The sequence below is a fragment of the Tursiops truncatus genome, chromosome 18 (genome assembly GCF_011762595.2).
Source record: "Tursiops truncatus isolate mTurTru1 chromosome 18, mTurTru1.mat.Y, whole genome shotgun sequence".
Lineage (NCBI taxonomy): Eukaryota > Metazoa > Chordata > Mammalia > Artiodactyla > Delphinidae > Tursiops > Tursiops truncatus.
Genome location: NC_047051.1, coordinates 67449712 through 67474210, shown reverse-complemented (window position 1 = coordinate 67474210; position 24499 = coordinate 67449712). Strand labels below are relative to the sequence as shown.

At 40.0% G+C, this 24499-nt stretch overlaps 1 protein-coding gene across 13 annotated transcripts in view; it reads right to left on the bottom strand.

Moving 5' to 3' along the window:
* The window catches only part of CLYBL (citramalyl-CoA lyase), a 276123-nt gene that overhangs the window by 33217 nt on the left and 218407 nt on the right, over positions 1-24499 (bottom strand). For 2 of the 13 annotated variants that reach the window (XM_033843845.2, XM_033843850.2), the window contains 3 exons: positions 21610-21734; positions 6145-6264; positions 4994-5120 (listed from right to left, as the gene is read on the bottom strand). In XM_033843845.2, the coding sequence (XP_033699736.1) occupies positions 6169-6264; positions 21610-21734 (221 nt within the window). In that variant the 3' untranslated portion in view covers positions 4994-5120; positions 6145-6168. The other 11 variants (XM_033843848.2, XM_073795379.1, XR_012327754.1 and 8 more) reach the window with 9 other exon arrangements.

The following is a 24499-nucleotide window of genomic DNA, read 5'->3' as shown; positions in this document are numbered from 1 at the left end:
AAGTGTGGCCCCTCTGCCCTTCCGGAATGCCCATCCTGATTCCTGAATGAGAGCTCACGTTGGAGAAAACCACCTCGAATTGGCCAAATTCTGCCCTAAGACTGAGCACAGCTTTCCAATTCCCTGTGTCTGGCTGAGGGCAGAATGGGGCCAGGACCCAGTGTGTTTGATCCTTTAGCAAATCTGACAGGCTGTTTACAAACATGCAGAAGGGCTGACTTCGTTCCTCAGACCTCAGGCAGGACTCTGGTTTCAGGACTGCAGCCTGAAGGAACTCATAGGGACCAAAAGAATTGGGGAGGAGATAAAATAGTTGAAAAAAGTGGCTGGTTTTCAAAGCATATGGCGAGTTTTTCAAACGCTTTAAATTCTTAATTCGCTCCTCTCCTGTTACTGTCGCTGTAGTAGCCAATGGCACTTCTTTTTGTTTTGACATTTGACATTATTTTACGCCTTTGCTCCTCCTTTCACTTCACACAAGGGCATTTTAATTTTAAAAGAAAAGTGCATCCGGAACCAGTCCTACGGCTTTCCGACTAGCTGTCTGGCATCCAGTCAGGCTCAACAGATGTTTGTTGAATGAATAAACGAATGAATGAAGTGATTCTCTCTAAAAAGTACCGAGAAATCTTTACTTTTAGCAAAGTTTGGGTTTGTCTTCTGTAAACTCGGGATTATCACTTAAAATATCCTCTGTGGATTTGATAGGAAAATAGGCAAAGTTAGGATCTTTTGAAGAAACTCCACCAAAAAGCTATCTGAAATGGAATGTTCATTTTTCTCTTGATTCTAAAACCGTGCTTGAATAACGAGGGCAATTCCACTCAATGACTGAAAAGCAAGGGGACCCGGATCCTCCGCTGGTCCCCCGGCCAGGGATCGGCTCCGAGCAGGACAGGCTAAGGGCGCCGGGCTCCGGTCAGGGAAACCAGGACCCGCGAGATGCGCCTGGAGCTGGCAGGTCCCCCAGGGCCTCGTCCCGGCGCCTGGCCGCGGCGCCGACTTCGGAGGAAGACACAGGGGCCGGCCGGTCCCCAGGGCGGGCGCGAGGGCCCCGCGCAGGTGTCGGGCCTGTGCGCGGGGTGCGCGGGGCCTGGGAGACCCGAGAGAGACGTTATTGTTACACTGTAACGAGTCTGATTAACATGCTCCTGACACTTTCTCTTAGTTTCTCGGGCTCCTAGCAACAGCGCACAAAGGCGCGGGATTGTCCCGGGCTCCGCGGGGACACGGGGCAGCCTTTGATCTGCCACCATTACAGCGGGGCTGCGCGACAAGCTCGCAGGCTCCGGGCGGCCCGCGGTCCCGGCCCACTGCGCGCCCCGGCCCCGCCCGCTCGCCCGCCCGGTCGCAGCTCCGGGAGCGGCCGCCGCGCCCGACCGGGGCCACGGGGCGCACCGGCCGGGCCCCGCCGGTCTCCGCGTCGGGGCGTCCCCGACCCCAGCGGACTCGGCGTGTCCCGGCCCGGCGGGCGCACGTCCTTCCGACGGGGCGCGCTGTCCCCGAGATCGCCGGCCCTCCCCGTCGCAAGAAGCAAACAGTAAAACCGAGCGGGTCGCTTACAGCCGAAGAACACAGAAATTAAAAAAGGGCAGGCGTGAGCGACAAACGAATCCCAAAAGATTTTGTAAAACATTTTAAAAAGTAAAAAATCTGTAGGCTTCAGCCCGTTTAGCTGAAACTGGGCTCGATCGGCAGCAAACCATCTAAAGGCGCTAAAGATGATTTCAGTTCCTTCCTACAAATCACTTTCTTTTCGTCGTTGGCAATTCTTATAGATTCATAAGGAAATACGTTGCCAAATAATCGCTGGAATTTAAACAAACTCACCACCACCACCCGTCACAGAACACTAAAAAGCTGCCCGGTCCCACCGCGCAAGCTTTCTGGTACTAAGGTATTTGAAAGTAATTTATTCTCCATTTGTTTGCTCTCTTAACCCCCTATCCCACCCCGATTTAAAATAAAGCGCGGAAAGAAAGACCAAGGTTTTAACATTTAAGTGTTGAGGTCGGCTGATTACTTTCCCCCTAAGTTGCAATGTGAAAACCTGCGGGGGTGGGGGGGAGGGTCTCAGGGCTGGGAGGACAGTGTCCCCCAGCCTGGGGCACAAGCTTTGCGGTTACAAACCGGTTCGGTGACCCTCCGCATTATCAATATGCACAAGATCCTGCTGTTAATCTCAGAACCTGTTTTGTACCATCAACTGCCTCCCAAGTATTATACTAGAGGTAAAAATCAAAATCAGAACGGAAGACATTTAGCTTTCCAAGCTAACCAGAAACCATAGAAGCAGAATGCCCTTCAAATAAAAAAGCACGTATTAACTCTTCTCCTCTTAAGACATCATTAGAAAATTCATCGTCCCTACTGAAGGTCAGTTTACCGAACTGCCGAAGAACTATTAGGGGCTGGGATGTTCATCATAATATTTTAGAAGAGAAAAAAAAAGAAAAAAAAAAAAAACCTACACGGTCTATTCCATTTACGCAGCAAAATATGCCAGGCAATGAGTTACTTTCAAATTCAAATTGGAGGCGGCAAGTCTTCGTTGTTGAAGACACTTTTCCCAGTCAGTCCCTGGAGGAGAGGATGTCAGGGCAGTTAGCGGTTCAATACTTGTAAATCTGAAGGGAACCGCACCCAGATGCTGGGGAACTTCCCAACTTGCGCTCAGGGACAGTGCCTGACTCCGGACTCTGCTGGAGTTCCTCTCGCCATTTCAATAAAACATGATGGTACTGATATAATCCTCTATACATTAAAATGAGGTTGTCACAGATTGTCATTAAGACCTCAGTAAAACAATGAAGACATTACTGGGAACCCCCCCTCAGGCAAGGTATTAGGGAATAAAACAATCTACACCACTCGGGTCCTATTGAGATTAATGAAAAAATTATGCCAAAAAAATCTCAATTTCATTTTCCCGTGACGGGGCTTTGCATACATACTGTCAGTCTTGCCTTACACCTGATGATTTATTAAACTAATCTGCAGTGATCACCACTGATGTTCTCAACTCAATCTTGTCCTGGCTCATTTTCTAAGTAATTGTTTCTCATCAGTTCTGATAATGTTTTAATAGTGTTACCCATAATTTAGCCCCCAAGAATTAATAACAGGGGGGTAATATGGTGAAGCAGCTTGTGATGAGCTACACAAAATATAAACAGGTATGGTTTATAATTAATCAGATTACTGCAAGGTTCTCTTCTTGCAGTCAGTCCATTCCTAGCTGGGAGGAATTCCCCAGGTTGGGCACTGTCACATACCGAGTGGGGTGAGCTCACCCAGCCCTCCCTCCCACCCTCTCTGTATTACCTTCACCCACCCGAGGCACCAGAGAGATGTGGGTGGGAAAACAGTGGGGATACCTCTTGTCTCCCAACATCTCCTTGCCTTTGTTCCTCAAGGAATGAAGCATGATGGATCTCTGACTCTGACTAAACCCTCTTCTGGGTCCCTCTTGTAGGGTCTGTGCTCAGAGAGTGGGACCTTGGTCCAGATTTTTGGCTCTAGTGTGTCCCAGTGTCATGATCCTATCATAATTGGGACCCTGGGGTTATGAGGAAGATGATAAATCTGACACTCAGGGAGACTTAAACAACAAGGTGCTTTTGTTGGAACAAAGTGTGGTTTGAGATAAAGGGCGTGGTGACCAGTCCAACACGGTTGGAAATCTAGGAACCTGTGGGCCCGTTGGTGATGGGGGTGGGGAACACCTAGTCAGGTCCAGGCCCTCAGGGCCCCCTGGAGACCTTGCTGAGAGGATTGCTCTTCCCCGAGGTCTGCATGCCTTCACCCTGGCATCTGGGGTCCCTTAGAGTGGAGGGTTTGGCTCTCAGTGAGCCCCAGGCTCGAGGAGGTCCATCTATAGGGTTTGGGGGTTGCCTGTGTAACAGGGGTGGAGACTAGAGTGTCTCCCTTTCTTCCTGTCAAAGCCTGAGGTGGGGTTATCTGGACCAACACATGAGGACGGGCAGGACAGCGGAGTTGAAGTGGAGGCTGCCTGTAGGGAAGTATGAAGAAAGGCTTTTATTATCGTCTTTTGTTTAAGACAGGTCCTGCCTATGCTTCCAACACCCTGAGGGTGTCAAAATGAGAGGAGGCTTCCCTCTGCCTTCTGAGCGGTCCTCCTGTGTTTGTGTGCTGAGCAGTGGGGTCCGGCTGCGTGGGCACCTATGGTCCTGGTCTACCCTGTGCACACCGACTACCACCCTAGGCGGGCACAGCTGCGCCGTGGGTTCCAGGGATGGCTTCTCCTGTAACTGCTGCCCGCTGTCACTGTCCGCAGCCCTGAAGCCCAGTTTGGCTGGAGGCCAGTCATCTCCCAAGTTGGCTGAGACACTGTCTTCCTCCTTCCAGCTCCTCCGAGTGAGGACGAGGCAGGCTCCCACCTTTCTTTCCAGCTACGACCCATGCTCTCGAGGGGTTGGGGGGTGCGATGCCCTGGGGAGGCAGGGCTCCAGCGCAGCACATCCCATCTCAGTTAAGAGCCGCCTTGTCGGGCCCCGTGTTTGAGAATGTTAGTTAGTGTCTCAGAGCATGTGTTTCCCAGAACTGCCCAGCCTGGATCAGGTTCCTCTGCATGCCTGTCGGAACTGCCCTGCACTGGAGGTGGATGTTGTATGACCATACGTGGGCCTCTCCCACTTTGCTTTGGTTCCATGATGTCTTTCCTTGTATATAACCTTCAGCCCTCCTCCCCTCTTGGGCTTCCTGGAGGAACTGGAAGGGGTAGGGGAAAGTAGACCCCTGGGTGGGGCACATGGTAGGGGCCACATAGGAAATAAACTAAAAGGGCGTAGGAGGTAAAAAATGAAAATAAAAAACAACTGTTTTCTATTTACGAATTTAAATAAACAGAACAGCCTTCCCCGCGGTGTTTGTCTAAGGGTAGCAGCTTTGCTGCTGTGTAGGTCATGAAAAGGTTGGTGTAGAGTTTAGAACTTCCCATTCTGTTAATTTCTTAAAGAACAGTCGTCCAGAGTCTCCACACAAAAGCTCATGATTTAATGAGGAGCAGAAACAAAATCTCTGATTGTTGGTGTTTCAAATTTCATTGGCGTCCTCTGGCAAACACAAGTTGATCCTTCGCAGCTTCAATACCCTTTAGCCTTCAATATAAGAGCACATGCTGAATAGGGAAGAATGGCTGGTTGTTATGTTTATTTACCCTTACTACAAGCTGGGTTAACCTCTTCAAAACAGCTTTACTAAGCCCGTTAACCACACCACCCATATGACCTGTAGCAGCATCTCTAATGTGATGCAAATCTCACAGGGGACCATATGCACCAGCTCTGTGGCATTGTGTCTTCTTAGAGGCTACAAGTTTATTGCTGAGGGGGCCCTGTCCCAGCCATACATTTACAGGGGGGAAATGGCCTCAATGGCAAACAGTTAAACAGGGAAATAAAGGGAGAGAACGGATGGTCTTGTGCTTCTGCACATTTATTTTTTAATTGCTGGTAACTGTTGACCCAAAGCATTCACCCAGGATGAGGGCTTTCATAGTGATCACCTAGCAGTTCAAGGATAGGGATATTTCATTTTTGGGGGTGGTGGGGTGGTGGAGGTTAAAGTAATCAGTTTTGAAGATTTATTTTTAGAAGATATCTATATAAACCAGTATGGTACTTAATCAACTTTTCTATGCCATCTCTGTTGTTTTATCAGATTACTAGTGAAATAAACACCAACGCTTCATTGAGTTATTATTTTTTAAAAGGTTGGCCTTTCTTAAAACTATTTCTGGTGTCGAGTGAACAATGCACAACGTGGGAAACATCTAACATGAGCAGGGTGAAGGGAGTATATGCATTTGGGAAAGAGCTGTTTCATTAAAGACCAAACTTCTCCTGGAACAGCCCATCTCTCTCCACTATTTTATCTCCCTGCGAAATCATAAGTCTGTACTTGTAACACATTCGTGAACAATAAAATCACAAGCTTGGAATCAAAAAGAAGAAAGTTCATTTTTAGAGGAATAACTGGCCGGTGAGATAGCCAAAAAAAAAAAAAAAAAAATGTCATTAACATGAACTGTAAATGAAGAAAGGCTCCCATCTGGCATACTAACAAGTTGCCTTGAGTATTATGGCTTGTCTTTAAGGAACCCACTGTATATGTTCAGCCCACCTGATGAGAGCTTCATTTAGCAGATCATTTTTCCTTGATGGAGATGGCAAGCCTAACAATGTTCTGGGCCTGCTTCAGTAATGGCATGTCGATCACACTCCCTCGGAAAGTAAAGGCTCCCTGGAAGACAGAGAATACAAACTTCCTGAAAGAATGCTCGGAAATTACAGGCTTCCTTTCTGCACACACTTGTACAACAAGAACATTTTAGATTCCACCTGAATTATACTGACTTTCCTACCCAACTTTTGAGAAAGCCAAAGTAAATTACAGGGGAAAGATTTCTTTTTTCCTCCTAAAAAGGAAAAAAAAAAAAAAAAACCACTTCAGCATTTTAATGGAGAGGAAAACCATCAGGCACAAGGTATTGGAAACTGCTCATTTAACTCTTGAAATCAAGCAGAAAACAAGGGTGGAAGGAAAATGTAAATACTTCCTTATATACTTTTTGAAATACTGCATAGAACTGTGAAAACAGTAATATGCTCTGGCAACTGATTATTGTTTGAATAAATAATTGTATGATCAGGTTAAAGGAAGAATGCTTCCTTCTTGTTGTAACGTAATTGAGGGGTAACACTATCATGTGATGAGAAAATGTAAGGTAGGATTATACTGAGTAAAAAGAGATTCTTCTGTTGGTACACACTTTTGCAGAAAAGGATTACAATGACAGGGGACATGAGTCTGTAACAAAAAATCATAGGTCTGTTGAATGGTTAGCCTGGAAAGAACCTGCGATCTCCTGATTTATACCCATTTTACAGATTCACTTTTTAAAAACTTCTGCAAATACTCACTGAATGTGTCATGTGATCTCAGTGCTGTTCTAGATGAGGACTCTGATGCCCAGAGTAGTTAAGTGATTCTCCAAGGTCACTTGACTAGGAAAAGATAGAGCTGGGGCTAGTACTTGGGTCTCAGAACCTCAAGCCTTCATTAGAGACTCCCACATTATGATGATAAGGTAGTTTCTTTAGTGCCTCAGAAAAAGAATTAAATGGACAGAAGCAGTATGAATCTGAAATTAATGTCTGGTTATTCATGTTCTTTTAATCACTTCTTTTTGCTGTTTTCAATTACAGCTCTTCTTAATTCCCCTTCTTTCTACCTGTTGGTAAGGATGCTGGTGTGAGTGGGGAGCAGGTGGTCTTTTGAGACCTGAAGGTGGGTTGGAGCAATTATAATCCTTGGTGATGGTCCATTTGTATATACTGCCATCCATTTCTGGATTTTACAAGTACCACCTCTCAACAGTCAATGTTGTCATTATTCAGGACTTCTGGGATGGTCTCCTGGGCTCGCTGGAAACCCTCATCTCTTATAATAACATAGAGTTATACACAGAATGGAGGTTAAAAAAAATTGGCAGGGAATCCTTAGCAGTGACTTTGAAATTTGTTTTTTAATCAAGAGAGATTTAAAAGTCATTAGGATTAGAATTCTCACCAGTGCTTAGCCTTCTCAGCCCGAGAATGAGAAATCGGATTCATATGAACACCTGTGTTGCCTAAAATCCTATACCGTTAGGTCATTTTCCAATCTGCCCATTTTACTATTTATACTCCCAGATTGGTCTGTGCCTAATTTCATTCAACCTAGAGCTAATTTTAGTTGTCTCTGTGACCATGATGAATTTTATGAATTTGGTTAGAAGTTCTAAGGATATTCTGTGGGTTCGCATGACATGTGAAATCAGGGCATGGGACTCGTGCTGTTTTACAAGGCGAGAGTCTAGTTTTCTTATTGGAGTATATGATGAAGACCAAAGGCCTCCTGGTTATCCATCCACCACGTGGATTCTGGCCCTGTAAAACAGCACATGTGTCCTGCTAAAGCTTAAATAATAGGCTAATAATAACAGAGATGAAATTAGCTTAGATGCACATGAAATCAAAATGATGCACAGAGAATCAAGATGACTTGGCTTTGGGTCTATGCCATGTTGCCTGACTCCGCTTTGGATTCCACATGCACGTCAAAGATGCAAAATAGTTCATGTAGTTTTTCAAGACAGGGAAATCATTTCTTTCTTTTATGTGGCAGATTTTGCTTGACTTCCTTTGTTAAGCTTAAGCTGGAAAACAAAAGTTAACATTTTTGTTCTTTGTTTCCTTCATCTCTGCAAATTGAGGATTTTAGTGTTAAGAATCAAGACTTCCTAATATGAATATCCTCCTGCTTTCACATAGACCTAGAATATGGTTGGTTTTTTAACATATGGATCTACATGTGAAATGTGAACAGTCTGTTGGTCAGGATTTGGAAGAATGCAGCTTGTCAAAAGCTACCTGGATTTGTGGGGAGGGTTTGAAACATTCCTTAATGTGTGATCATAGATAAGTTTCACAGCTCAGTGCGTTTCTGAGAAACTGGTGTACCATTTTGAAAAGAAGAAGGAACTTCCATCAGCTTGAAGATTCAGAATATAATTTGGTTTAAAATGCCTCTAAGTAGTAACTCATTCATGGTTGAAAGCCTTAACAACCATGACTACAACAATAATAATAGCTATAATTTCTTGAGCAGTTGCTAGCCCCAGGACTGTGCCTGGTCCTTGACATGTTTTATTTCAGGTAATGCTCGTAAAAACACTGTGAGGTAGATACTATGACCCATCCCCATTAACAAATTTTTTTTTTCTTTTCAATTGTAGTAAAAACACATAACACAAATTCACCATCTTAACCATTTTTAAGTGTATGAGTCTGTAGTGTTAAGTAGATTCACACTATTGCACAACAGATCTCCAGAACTTGTTCATCTTGCAAAAGTGAAACTCAGTACCATTATAGACAACTACTCTCCATTCCCCCTCCTCCATCCCCTGGCAATGAGCATGTATTCATTTGTTTCTATGAGTATATATCCATCCCCATATTATAACTGAGGAAACCGAGGCATGAAGAAACTTGTATGAGTCTGCCCTGTAGCTCACTAAGTATACAACTGGTATAAAACCTAGCTCTATTTGATCCAAAGCGTGTGCTCCAGGCTTACGCCCTGGGCTTGTGGATTGTTCTCCGAGTGGGTTGCCTGGCCGCCTGAATCAGAATCATCTAATCGGGAGGTGGCTTGTTAAAATGCAGATTCTTGGGCTCCATCCTATCAGGTTTCATGCAGAAGGTCTGAGCGTTGGCCAGGAACCCTCTGATGATTCTAATGCACATTGAAGTTTGAGAAGCTCTGTGTTTTAGCTCTCCTGGGTAGAAATGGTTAGGCTGGCTTTTAAATGGGTACAACACTCCATCCCTGCTCTCAAGGACCTAAAATTTGCAGGAAGAGCATGGAAGCAGGTGCCATAAAACACAACAAGAATTAGAGAAAAAGCCAGTGTTATGAATAGGGAGATCAGAGGCCTGAAAAGCCTGCCCTTCTTACCAATCAGGACCATGTTTGCCATTTCACACTGTTGACTTAGACATGATATTGTATACCTAGTGCATGTCATGCGTTTCCCGCTAGAGCTGTCACGGGGCTCCACCTCTGTGCACAACGGGCTTTTATTCAGCAATTACCTATTGAGTTATTTGTTGTAATAAATCACTAGTCAGCCACTTTGGCACATCTTACTATACACATGTCTATGGCTTCAGCCTCCTGGAAATGAAGAGCAGTATCACCTTTGCATAGGTGTTGTCTGTATAGGAAGGAAAACAATTACTTATTGGGCTGTACTTTTTCTAACATCTGGGTCATTGCCTGGTGGTAAGATAGGCATTGAAATAACATGAACTTTATCAGACCTTGAAGTTCTTCAATGGGGGAGAATCTGACTTACAATTTGATGGCAAAAGGACTGGTGATCATGATGGTGGTGATGACAAGAGTAATAACATTTATGGGAAATATTCATATATTTCACATTTCTGGCACTTAGCACTTGAGAATTTTTTTCTGTAGAGTACTAAAAGAGTACTTTTCTAGCATCCATAAATTGATCTAATTCTTTCCCTACTCATTGTATTTTCAAATAACTTCTTTGGGCATTCAGGGAGTTCTCTTTGGCACATTCCCATGCTGATGTTGCTGTGTCAGAATTAATGATAACATTTTAGCACAGCTGCTATATGCCTTCTTTTTCAGAGTGACACTTTATTTCTTCCTCTATGATGCTAAGTCTTATGCCCAATAAATTATTTACCTCATTACAGTTCCCAGTGAATTCCTAAAACTTTTAGTCAATGTTGGTCACTATGGAATTTGTCTTTAGGACCTTGGTTATACCCTCTTCTTGCTAAAATCTCTCAGGCCCAGCCCTGACTTCCCATCACATAGCTCTTCCTTACTCCCAAAGTTAACTGCTCCTTGATACCCCTTAAAATGGGGAATATGATGCTCTCACAGAGACACAGATGGGCACTGTTTCATTCTTTCTTTCCTGTTTTTCAACCTATCACACTTGGAGTCCTTGGACTAGTATGGCCTTGGTCCCCTCACAATTTGGTTAAGGGGTAAGGATTTAAGTTTGGTAACCAGGCACCCAAAGCTCAGTGTGGAGGCTGCCTGGCTCCCAAGCTGGCTAGTAGAGGTCTTGCTGAGAGAGTGCTGGGATACCTTCCTAATTGGGACCGTGATGTTATTTTTCTAAAATATCAGATAAGATCATCCATTTGCTTAAACCTTGCTCTGGTTCCCTTTGGACTTACAAAATCAAGTGCAGTCTCCTTAGCTGGGGGCCCAGGGCTCCCTACGGTGAGACCAGGCCCTGCCTCTGCTCTCAGCTTAGTCTCCTGCCAGTCTACACACACACACACACCCCTCTACACCTCTCCCACAGGCTCTGCTCTCTGCTCTGATAGTCCTTTCCCTGTCTGTCCAGCAAACTGCTCCTTATGCTTCAAGACGTCAGAAGATGTCATGTCCGTGAATCAGTTTTAGACTTCCCTGGTTGGGCTCATTTCTCTCCTTCCTTCCCTTATACATCCTCCTGTAACAACACTTGTCACATTCTACTGTAATTATCTGTTTACGTCGCTGTCTTTCTCACTGTGTTGGGAAGCCCTTGAGGACAGGGGCTCATATATCTTTGAATCCCCAGAATCCAGCACCCAAAACATGGTTCTGAAGCTTGTGTCTTTTGTGGGGCCTGAGCTGGGTGACTGAGGGGACAATGACTTGGGAAGATAGAATCACTCTTACCTTTCTGCTCTCCTTTATCTGCAAGTGTCTTTCTGTGCCACTTGATCTTTCCCTGGTCTGGTAATACTCCCTGGTTAGTTGGCCAACACTTGCTGAGCCTCCAGTAGGACACAGGGACTGACCTAAACAAATGTGATGTTGGGCTGGGGTCAGGTTAACTCATGCAAATGACTTAACAGTTAAAGTGCAAGCGAGTCTATCTGTAAGTGGGGCTTAAGGAATTAGACGCTGCAGAGAGAAAGAGCCATCAAAACGGGGTGGTTTGGCCTCGGAGGGGCTTTGGGGAACAGTACTTTATTTATTTATTTAGCTGTGCTGCATAGCATGCGTGATCTTCGTTCCCCAACCAGACACTGAACCTGGGCCCTCAGGAGTGAAAGTGTGGAGTCCTAACCACTGGACCACCAGGGAATTCCCAAGGGAACGGGTACTTTTAAAGTCAGCTTTAGAAGGTTAGAGATGCCAAATGAAGGTCAAGAGAGGGGCAGGGGAAAAAGAGCAGTGTATCCATATGTGCAAGTGGGGTTGGCCTTCTGTGTTCGACAAGAGCCCCCTGTACTTCTGGTCATCAGTGACTCAATAGATAAGCAAAATGAAGGACCACAGTACGAGTTACTGGATCTGTCTGTTGATGAAGGGGTTTCTCTAGGGCCTGAGGAAAGGGAGACTAATCTAGCCTCAATGAGAGCAATCTGGAAGAGGGACAACAGACTTTCCTCACGACAAAGCACACAGGACTCAGTCCCTGCTTGATGCAGCCAGACTGGGACCCACAGGGCTCCCTCTGTTCTTGCTCCCTGCCCTGGGGGACCCAAGGGGGCCCTGGACCCTGAGGGGAGGAAATTGAACCACTTGTTTCCTTTCCTTTATTCTGGGTAATTTTTTCTCTGTTCTAGAGTAGTCTGGGGATCCAACAATCTGATTTACAGATAGAAAAATTGCAGTTCAGTTATTAGTTCATCTTTTTAAAGCAACTTATGAGTAGGATAGGACTAGAATCTTCGGTTTTTCACCCCAAATCTCAAACTCTTCCCACTAATCAGTATACCTCAAAGCTTGTCTGGTAACCATGGTACATAAGATGATTATAGAAAAAATTAATATCAAAAAATTTTAATATACATTATTTTACATATACTATATTTAAAAATTTATTTTGATGTGATTTATAAAAAATAACTAGCATATCTAAACTGTTATTTCAGAGATTTTTTTTTTTTGCGGTACGCAGGCCTCTCACTGTTGTGGCCTCTCCCGTTGCGGAGCACAGGCTCCGGACGGACGCGCAGGCTCAGCGGCCATGGCTCACGGGCCCAGCCGCTCCGTGGCATGTGGGATCTTCCCGGACCGGAGCACGAACCCGCGTCCCCTGCATCGGCAGGCGGACTCTCAACCACTGTGCCACCAGGGAAGCCCCCAGAGATATTATTACTTAGAATGAGGCTGAAAAAATTAATGACATATAGGTAAGGCCCAGATAAGCAAGTATGTGAAAATGCAATTTTAATAACTGACTTGGGAATAACTGAAATGCAACGTGCTTCCATCCTGAGTTTCCACTTGGAAGCTTTTACTATAATTATTATGATGGCAGAAATACCAAAGGATATTTTCAGTGAGAAAAAATTCACTAATAAAAATGTGAATGACATTTTAAGTCCTCAAAAAACCCAAAGCATTTGTAAGAAGGATTAAAGGAGGTGACGTTTGATCTTTGTTATGTGCTTCTGAATATCAGTAACCCTTTGTTTTATGGATAAATCATCTTTTAAAACTGCCATCGAGAGTAAAAGAATACTATTGAGGACTTGGGGAATAGAGAACATGTTTTTCTTTTTTTAACACTTTAAATTGTAGTGATAATTTGATAGGTATTTTAATATTTTGAATTAAAATTCAATAATCATTCACTCTATGACCAGAGAATTTACAGATCTTAATATATCTCTACTTGAAATTTCTAAAAGCTCAACTGAAGTCTTTCAACATGGGCAATTCACAATTGGCTAATCTGTCCTTACTACTAGCACTGAAATTCTCACAGGTGATATTCCATGGCCTTAGATGGGGAGACCCTTTAAATGATTCATAAGAATGTAACAGCTGAAATATTTGAAGGGGGTTTGTTTTGTGCCTGACTGGGGAATATAGTGACAGTTCGGGCCTACTGAACTGCTTCAACAGGATCCCTTCAGCCCCTGCCTCAGAGCACAGCCTCTGAGGGGGTGTCGGGTGCTGGGTATCCTGCATCCTGGGCAGCCTGTTGGATTTATTTTCCAAGTTCTGAAAGGTGGAAAAGTCTGGAGAAGCTCCCTCCTTATCCCTCCCCCTGTCTTTCCCCTGTGGCTCTCTGGCTTGAAAAAAGAGCACAGAACCCTCCATGGAGAATGGGATGGAGGGTCCTGTATGCCCCCCAGTGCAGTTCCAGCTGCCAGGTCAGTGCTGCCTGAGAGGATGTGGGGAATCACCTGTCCAAGCGGCCCCTCTGTATTTAATTCTCTTAAATCCATTTAAAAGAATTTAAAAACTTATCAGCCGGAGGAGATACGAATCAGATGCAGGTGACCAGCAGTTGGGAGCACAGCTATGCCGGAAGCAGTGGTGAAACAGGACAGTTTTCAGCACACGGTGAGAAGGAAAAGGAAGACTACTAGTGAAGACAAATGGCCTGACACGTTTATAAAAAGAGGAAATTCTTTGGAACGTGGGACCTGAGTGGATGTAAAATGAAGGGACATCATTAACATCTTGCTTTTTAAAAAGGAAGCACGAAATTATTTAGCTTTAGCCCTACACAGGAAATAGAAACACTCATGTGTTGGACACTGGTAAGATTAATTTGGGACTTTACCAATAGTTTTACGAAGCTGGAGGAGTAAAGAAGAATAAGTAGAAGATTTGGAAGATGAATTTGGCAGGGAAGATGGAGGTGGCTGAACAGTAGGGAGGAGAGCTGAGGTGAATGTTTAGGTCAATTATCTTAATATGTGACCAGTCCTGAGTTGTCTACTTGCCCAGATGGAGGGTCTCAGTGGACCAGAGCATCCTTACTTCACAAACGGATAGGGAGACCAAAGGTGGCTTCTGTTTTTAAAATTCTTCTCAGAACCCACTAAATGCAGGCAACAGGATTTATCTTTTAAAATATTCAGGCAAAATGATGAGACAGGAATAGACAAGTCTTTATTTTAAATATCTTTTGATAAGGAAATCTGGAAAAGTCAGGCCAAGTATGCCACATGGACAGCTACCGAGGTGAAACAATTGGATTTATAAGCATATTGCAATCTAAAGGGGTTTCCACATATGCTAGCACATTAGACGTTGTGCTTAATTTTCTGTTTTTTAATAGCTTTATTGAGGTATAATTTGCATACCATAAACTTCACCCATTGTTAAGTGTATAATTTATTGACTTTTACTAATTACATAGAGTTCTGCAACTATCACCTCTCAGATTTCTTCTGAAACTAGAAATCTTGGAAAATATTTTATTTTTAATCCTGAGATAAATGTGTAAATACTTGCATTTAATTCAGAATATTTTATGTCAAATTTAAGCTGATATTGCCTATAAGAAAAGCAGAAAATGAGGGCCTTTTTATAGCAGCTTGCAGCTAAGACCAATAATATTAAACTTCTATTTTAAATGCTGTAGCATTATTCTTTCTTTGGAAAATATATCTAAATGAACTAACATTAACTAGAAGGCACTTTAAACTTTAAACATTTACTAAAATACAACTGATGAACAATAACTGATGAAATAATTGGTGAAAAATTTTCTTTCAACTTTTCTAGAAGGGAAAAAAGGTCAGTACCATATATATTGTTAAAAAGTAAAATGAACAATTTCTTTTTAGCACTGTCAGAAATTTAGAAACCAGTTAGCTAAACAGTATTTACTAAATGTATATTGTGTACCTATTTCCATCCAAGATGCTGCAGGGAGATCTGTGATAGAAAGAATTCTTTACTCTCTGGGGTAGTGGTGGAAAATTCCCCCACTTTTTTTTTTTCATTGAGGTCCACTAACCTAAAATGAAAAAAAAAGAGAATTCTAGAAACTCTTGATTTATATTTCTTAGTAAAGTAAAGGCTCCATTTGGCTGCTTTTAATATAAAAAGAATTACAAAATTCTTTAATAAGTACCACAAAATATTAAAAGAATGTTCTGAACTTCTCTATTATAATCAGCTGAAGGAGAGAAGGCATGGGGTAGTGGCAGAGTGTGGAGGTGATGTGGTGAGAAAGGAAGAGAGATATAAAGAAAAAGAGGAAACAAAAAAAAATCCATGGAAAGAGGAACGGGGAAGGAACAGGAAGGACATATACAGAAACACACATGCAGACCCACACATCCTAAGAGGGATAAATACCGTAAGAGGAAAAGAGAGAGAAAGATGTCCAAGGAGTAAAACCGTCCTTTCATGGCCCTTATTTGGCTCTTGCTATTAAAGGCACTGAAAGGCATGGTGTGTTTTTGCAACCACAGGTGTAACCGAAAACAGGACTTTGGGAACTTGTCCTTTGAGTGAGATGAAACTGAGCTTGGGGCCAGATATGGCCGCTTTGCCAAAGGCCCCCCGATCTTGCTCTGAGAGTTTCCAACATACCTTAGGAGACTGAATGACTAATAAAACAGAATGAGGTTTGCAGTGATCAGAGCCAAGAAGTCTTTCTGGGGCAGGGCAGTGGACAAGCGCAGGGTTCAGAACTGAGAAGGAAGGAGCGATGTGGGGAATAATAGCTAGGAAGTTTGGGAAGGTACAGGGATACTCTCTGTTCTTTCCTTCCTCATCAGTTTCTGCTCATGCAAAAAAAAAAAAGGGCATGACTAAGAAAAAGATTCTAATCTGAACTAATGAAATTCATATTTTGTTTGTGACAATACTTTTAAAGCTCTATCTAGTTTTGGTCATTAGCGTGCAGATTCATTGTGACCGAATTGAAACCAGATTTAAGCTATGTTCTTATCTTTATTTACAAAGTGAGCTCCAAATTCTGGTCAGGTCTCTATAACCACCTTGGCTGTGAGTGACCTTGGGTAACTTCCAAACCCAAGTTGGGTCTCAGTGTATTTTGTAAGTTGTAAACCGAAGGGATTTAACTAGAATATTTCTGAGATTTCATCTAACAGAATTACATTTTTTAAAATTTTAATTGAGCAAGAAAAAAATTCTGAAACATATAAACCAGAAGTATTTTGATTAAAATATTCTTCAGAATGTGTTATAAATTAAGGATGAAACAAACAACTTTAAAAATTATCAGACTTAACCTACATACAAAATCTCTTATCCTCTAACACTAAATCAGCCACTTGCCACTAAGCCTATGTGAAATAGGATATGATCAGCAGTAAAACTGTACTGCCTTGCTTTAAACGTTTAGAAATCTGCAATTTGTTGTTAATCAAATCAACCTTAAAGTCACCATTGGCAGACTCTCAAATTTTCTAAGAACTTGACTTTTTAAAGTCAAAATTATGCGATATAGTTCTGAAGATTTTCAATGAACAAGGAAATAAATGGAGAAATGCAATAACTAAGCATCTTAAAAATAGAGTGATGTCCCTTCCTCTTTCATTTTCACTGGCAATCACTCAGTTCTGATTTTAGCATTTCTGCTTACAAATAAAGGGGGCAAGGCTGTGGGCAGTGGGATGCATGAGTGTGGGAGGGCACACTGTTGTCTATTAGTGGAATCAACCCCTTCCTTTGACAAAGACAACAACCAAATCTTTGGATGGTTTATTTGATCTGCGTGAAAGAGTGGCAGTGGGATTTCTGGCACTTGAATAAGCGGAAACAATATTTTTGGCTAGAGAGACTTCTGAGTTCTCTCAGGGAGCCTTCTAGAAGGCCATCTGGACCAAACAGTATTTCTTTTGTAAAGCCCTGCATTTGGAAACACAAACGAAAGGTGTCTGAGCCGTAATCAGATACCTATGAAAATAATTTGCTTTCAATATTGGGGAGGGGGAATTATTCTTTGTAATTTTCTAGACGAAAAGACTTACATGAGGGAAAAAACCTTTTTCTTTTTTCTTTCTTTATTAAGATATAAGTTCCCAATTTATATTCCTATAGAGGATTTGCTTATTAATGTAAACATGTTAATCTGCATTATTGCTCTCTCGAGTGAAGTTAGGATGTATCAGTTATGTGTGTTGTTTATAGTTGTTATGTCAGCTAGTGACCTTACTTTTGACCTTATAATTACTAGTGGAACCTAGATTTTAAAGGTGGACACTTTCCCTTCCTCGGTTTTTACCCAGCTTGCGAATCTATAATGAACAAAAAATATTGAAAAATTTAAACAAAATCCTTCCAAAACCAAATAAAGCATTTACAGATTTACTATGAATAGAGTGCTTAGAATACTGAAAATGAAGCAAAGCTGCATATTGGTAGCCAGACACTGCAGAAATATGAATATTTTAGCAAAGTACCTTTAAAGATCGATCTCATGTAATACATGTTGCTATTCTTAATACCTTTTGCTATTTTTTCATATTTTTCTGTTTGAGCCACCATTTGAAAAGAAATGGTAAATTCTTAATGTACGATTTCCTGGGATTATCAATCATTTTAAAGAAGCAACTGACTATTTCCTTTAGTTGTCATTTTTGCCTAAGAAGTGATGAATTTAGCACTGAGTTTATAATATAGATGTGAAAAAACAGTAGCATACATATATGAATATATATATATATAGTATAAATATGTATATGTATTTACTTATATACAAATTACAGTTTCTACTGATATCATCTAATATTAACTAATTATTTGCTTGGGATGATTTCAATTATCCAATTTCATACTAGATACAGTTCTTAGTTGATAACAAAACAAGTGTTAAAATCATATTTTAAATTGAACAATGCTAAATTCAGTTCTGAATGGAGAATTTTCAAATATTGGAATCATTGTTATTACGAAAAAATGACATCAAAAATGAAATTAACTTTTAAGAAAATACTTTACAAATTTAAAACAAATCACATGGGAGTGATTTATCCCGGCTAAACTATTTCACCGAATAATTTGAGACTAAAATAGTTAATGACATACAGGTTGTATCTCAAATTATATTTTTCTGGAAGGATGAAAGAAAAAATCAAGTGTGATTAATAGTGTGGATATATACCTCACAATTGGTGTCAGCTAAAGTAGAAATATTTTAGCTTATGGGAATTAAAATAGGAGCATAGAGCATGTGGAATGTTTAAACTTTTTCCAACAGATTTTAATGAGTCCCTAATATCAATCTATAGCCCTAATTCTTATGATGGGGACTGTCATGCCAGACAACATTTTTTAGCCTGAAAATAAATATCTTTAGTTTCCTGAAACAAAGCAGTCACAAGTATCATTACCTGCCAAACAGAGACAGATTATATGAGCAGATAGTTATTTTTTATTATTTTTTAATGTAAAGTATTTTTTAGCCAACATTAGACTAAGGGCATCAAACTTTATTTCCTTAGAACTTTTAATTAATATAGAACAAAAAAAATTCCCGTGATACTAAAGACTAAACCCCAATAATTTATCTACTTGTGATCTAAGTATTCTCATGAAGTTTGTTATTTGGAGGGGACAGGAAAAAAAAAGGTAGAACTTTAATTTTTGAATAATAATATTATTATCACTATAGAAAATACTAATGATCCAGCACTAACTGTGAACTTCAGCTATACCTTTCATCTTAGGGCAGAATATAATTTAAGATGGGAGCAGGAAGTAGAGAAAAACAATGATACATAATTTTGCCTTCTTGGGTCATTTCTGCTTGAAAGCATTACTTGAATGAAATTTTCATCAGAGGGCGAAAAAAGGTCTTTTAGAAATTTATAAGTATCTCACTAGGACACAAACCATCAGTTTCCCATTGTTGAGAGAGTCACCTGTGCTCTGGACAAAGTATCCGAGGGTTTATGTTTTCATCAGTGAGTCACATTTGAAATAAAACAGATTAGATGTTTGTTGGAAGCAATATTTTATACAACTGAGCGACCTATTTATACTAAATCTTTAAAAACAGAACCTACATTATTTAAACCCCAAGACCCCTCAAGACCCAGAGTCACCTACCTGCAGACCCAATTTTTGTGACCAGCCAATTTATAGGCAAGGTGAAAGAAACATGCGGACTGGATAAAATAACCATATGTCCCCACTGGAAGCCCCATTACTTGAATCATTTAAACCTTGCTGGACAAAGCACCAGGAGAATTTGCTGTAGGAAACAAACCTATACGAATGGGGCAGGGAAGAAATGACCTAATAGTTAGTCTCCCTTCTGCTCTAATTTCTATGGTTCTGTGTTAAGAAAAGCTATTCTACCACACTGTTGTGAAAGCATATGTCCCAACAAGAGGGCATTTCTTATTTAAAAAAAAAAAAAAAAAAAGTTCAGAATTTAACATCTAAGTTGCCATCATCAAAAGGCAAGGACACTTTAGGGCAATTTTCCCTGGGAATAGCACTTTCAAGATATAATGGAAAAGTGCTGTTTTTCCCTCATTCAAGAACTTAAATGCTGGTAAAAGAGTGTGTTTCTAGTTTGAATTTTCTTTGCTGGCTACTGAAACTTAGGTAACTTCTTCCATACCTCTAGCTGCTTATAATGCCAGTGGCGCCCTTTGATTTTATCCAATGTGAAACCCAGTGTAGATAGTTCAAGAAGGCAGTGTTAGCCCAGACTGGAACTCTACTTGGTCTGCCGTTTTGATGGTCCCCACCCTGCCTCAGTTTACTTCAGTAGGAAGTATTATCAGGTACATATCCTTAGCTGGCATAAGGCACACATGGAGGTACAGAACATTTAGTGAGTGTCTGCACAGGCAAGCATGCAGGAGAGGGGAGTGGATGGAGTTATTTGCATGTATAAATGTAAAAGTATATGGCTCTTCTCTCTAGATAAATACCTATATTTATTGATGGAGGATCTGGATTTTGGGATCAAGATATAGAAATGGACATAAAACATAATGTCAACTGAAAAAATCTTTTTATGCACTGCAATATGTTTTTTTTGATGGTCACTACTGATTTGAAACGAAAGGTTGCTGTTTATCCTGAAACTGGTATAGTCCAAATGGGATGTCTCCAGTGTCATACATTCCGTCTTTTGATTTTAAGTGCAAGTTTGTGCAAAGATGAGCCTGAATGTGTGTGAGGGTGAGCATGCGAGCATGGTTGGAGCTGAAGGCAGGTAATGAGAGGGAGGGAGTGACCCACTTAATACTGTTACCTACTTTCGAAAGTCCTGGGATTTTTAGGTGCTTTTACTGCCAGTGAAAAGTGTAAGACACACTTCTCACACTGATGTCACCGGTTCACCACTGAAAACCAATTTTGTTCTTTTTTTTTTGTAGGGGGTACTGTTTAACATTTAGAACCTTCATAATGTTTCAACATTCTTTCTCCCCTAAGTACTTTTGCATTACAGGCATCAAAACTTCACTCCTTATGTAAGTAACAAGGCCAGGTTTAGATATAACCTCCAGGATGGATTTATAAATGCAACTTTCCCCCCATCCTCTTAAAAAGAGGCAAACGGTATTATTGCAAATAACCTTTAAGATAATTAACTGACAATGCTGCAACTAGCATAAAATCTTCCTTCAGGCGACACCTAATTTAAGTGTTACTGGCACAAAGTGGAGACAGATTGTGCATCACCACTGCAATATTTACATAGCAGAAACCCACAGAGCAGGAAACGCGAGGCTCAATGATGCACTAAATTAGGAACAACCATACTCCAGTGTTAATTTGCTTTCTATTCTATCCAAATCTCAGGTCCAGAAATTGGTACTAACACATATACAACCTCCCACTCTTAAATGACTAAACCGGAGATTTTTGTACTTTTTTCTCCCCAAATTAAAATAACTTGAAATTTATTTCTTCTCTCCAAAAGAGCCATTTGATCAAACTGTGTTTATTTCATTACAACTTGCTCTCATTCTGATCTAAAATTATTTTCATATGAATGCTGCATCGGGTCTGTAGAGTAAAACTAAACAGACTTCTGTTTTCTCAAAGGCTGCCAATATAGTTTATGAAAAGAATAAAATGAGAAACTTGAGATCCAGTGAGTGAAATATTTAGGAACGTGGAAGGGCAAATTTACCTTAAGTGAATTTCTCAGTGATAAATGTTGTCCCCCCTAAGCCCACACATATCCTCCTCCTCAAAATACGAGTTTTTAAAAACCACTCAAACAGTATCTATTTTTTCATTCTTCCCCACAGTATCTTAAACGCCAGATTCACCAATGTTTCAAGGCATTAACAAAACATTTACCTTTCCTAACTGTTGATGTTCTTTAAAGGCAGCAATCAGTTCTTCAGCCCACTTAAGTTTTTCAGGGGAAGGAGAAAACTGCTCCTGGACCACTGCAATTTGGTTAGGGTGTATCACCTGCTTACCTACAGAAAGATTAATAACACCGGAAACACAAAACAACAAACACATGTTCAAACAAAATGTCTCAACCACGCCAGTCTCCTGAATGCCTTACAGTCTGTATGTAAAATAACTAATTATTTTTAGAACTTTTTAAAAAGAAAATAACACAATCAGGCAGGCTTTTCCAGAATACCCCATAAGAACAAATACAACAATGGGAGAAATTGTGTTTCCGATCCTATAGAAATGCCATCTTAGAGCAGATAATCTCTCATTTTTAGTTACAGGTGGATTGACCAGGCAGCTCGTTGAATAACTGCTTGGCTGGAACTTTAAAAGGATAATGTCTGCAAATTAAAGTGATTATTTTGAGTTAAAGTAGAAAAAAATTACATGTTAATTCTTTCCAATTCTGCAAGTTGTCTTTTGCTTATTCTGTACCATTACCCCATCTTCCATGATTTCTTTTAAAAGTGGTCTGTTGGTTTTCATAAAGCTTACAGAAGCAGACATTACAACTATATTAATATCAATAGTGTCTTACAATAATACATTCAATTTTCTTTCTTTCAGATGAACTTAGTGTATCCCTTCTAACCACTAATAGAAAATTGGATTTCAATGAAAAAAATTTTATTCAGTATAGTAAAACAGAAGGCAGATTTGAACACTGTGATCTCTAGATTACTCCATTTAAAAATGTTTAAATAAAAAATTACATAAAGTTTCCCTAACCAAAAAAAACCCCCTCAGATTTTCCCTTTTTGCTTATGGAATGAAGATTGGATATTTCTCCTTTATACAGATGCTTAGACACCCCAGAAGAAATCTTATTTCTGTAGTAACGGTTTTAAAAAAGCTTTAAAAAGGAATCTTAAATTAAAACATTATACAAAGATAAGAGTCACAGGATTCTATGAAATCATGTAGTCATTAAAAAAACAATTTAACAATCAGGGAAGAGTGGAATCTAATCAGGTCATTGATAAAATGCAACATACTTTAATGTTATAATAATGATGAGATTATATTTTATTATATGATAAAATTACAGACATATTTGGTTCTTTAAAAATGAATGTACACTTAATGATAATTTACTCTGCTAAGTATATTTGTTGGCATATCAATTTGCTTTGCTTTTGAAATAGCTGCTTTAACATATAGCCAGTACAAATTATATCCTTGATGTTTTATTAAAGGTGCATTCCTGTTACTATCATTATTCTGTCAAATAGAAAAAAGAACAATGTTTCTAAAAAAATTTTTTTACTATTTCATGAAAAAGAGTTTAAGTAAATAAATATAACAATATCTTTTCTTTACAGTAGCATAATTAAAACATCCTCATGTTGCTATTTCATTATCTGTCAGCATACTAATAAAACATTAAAATCTTATATAAATAAAGATGCTTTAAATTATTTGAGGAATAATTTCTGGGAACAAATAACATCAATGATGACAAATGAGACTTTTTTCAATAGTAGATATTGAAATTATATTTAAGCAATCTAACAGTTGTTACAATATTATTAATAAAGGATGTCAGTTCTGGTAGTCATTTTGTACTAATCGTTAGTCCTGAATTTTATAATTTATGTACATAATTTACACTAATGTGTAAAAAGCCAGATTTCATGGGAACTTCTTGGTACAGACACTATAAATTGAGAAGCAAACATAAACTATTTACAATGCTGTGAAACTAATGATGGCTTTTAAGTAGCCATATTTTGGTACTGAGGCTAATTTTAAGATATGTGTTAGGTTTTAGAAATTTATGAACCTCCATATGTGAAGTTATCTTTCGTCAAATCTTATATATCCCAACAACTGAACATCAGACTTTAATGCCATGTGGGAGCAAAGCAAATATTTTATACAGAAGAGCTGTTATTGACAAGTTACTGAGAGGGTGCAAAATTGGAAGACATTAAAATTTATGACCATGAAATCCTTTTTACAGTACCACTTGATATATCGTGCTTTAAATCAATACCTGTCAAATCTTTTAGGTAACTGTATGATGGTGTCATTTTTGTCTTCTACAAAAGACTGCAAAAAAGAAGAAAACCTATAGTGCTTCATATTTATAATCTTTCTTCTCAGCATGTAGTACTAGAATAACTGTGATGACTAAGTAGGCTGTTAAAGCTTTATTCTAAGATTTATTTTTGGTTTCTTTTTATAAAAATAATTCCTAAAGTTAATAGTCATTTATACAGCCAATGCATTGATTTAAAATCAATTTACATGGATTGTGGCCTCATGAAACAATGAATACAGAAAAGAAACTGTAACCAGCTGTTTGTTACATGGCTAAGTTTCAAAAAACCTACAACTCATTAAAAAATATCTAATTTTTAAAAGTCGAGAAAATCCTTATTAGCACAGATCCTTATCAGTGTTATGGATAACATAATACTTTATTGAATTTTAAAACTTTCAACCACTTGCTTCAGATAGGGTGTGTAGCTCTCCTTCTTTCTTCCCCTCCTTCCTTCCTTCCCCTTTCTTTCCTTCCTTCTTTCCTTCCTTTTCTCCCTTCTTGCGCAAAGCCCCAAGTACGGCAATTAAATGACAAATAATTAGGACAAGCAGATCGTGAGTGGTCTAAAATACTCATTAAAGCATTTATTGTTTAAAAATACTACAAATAATCTATCTTATTATCAGACTAATTACCTTTTCTTGGTGTATAGAAATATAATTGGGACAATAAAGACCTTTCTAAAAATTGCAAAATGGCTCTGAAGTTTAGCTTCCTCCTTTACTGACTAGT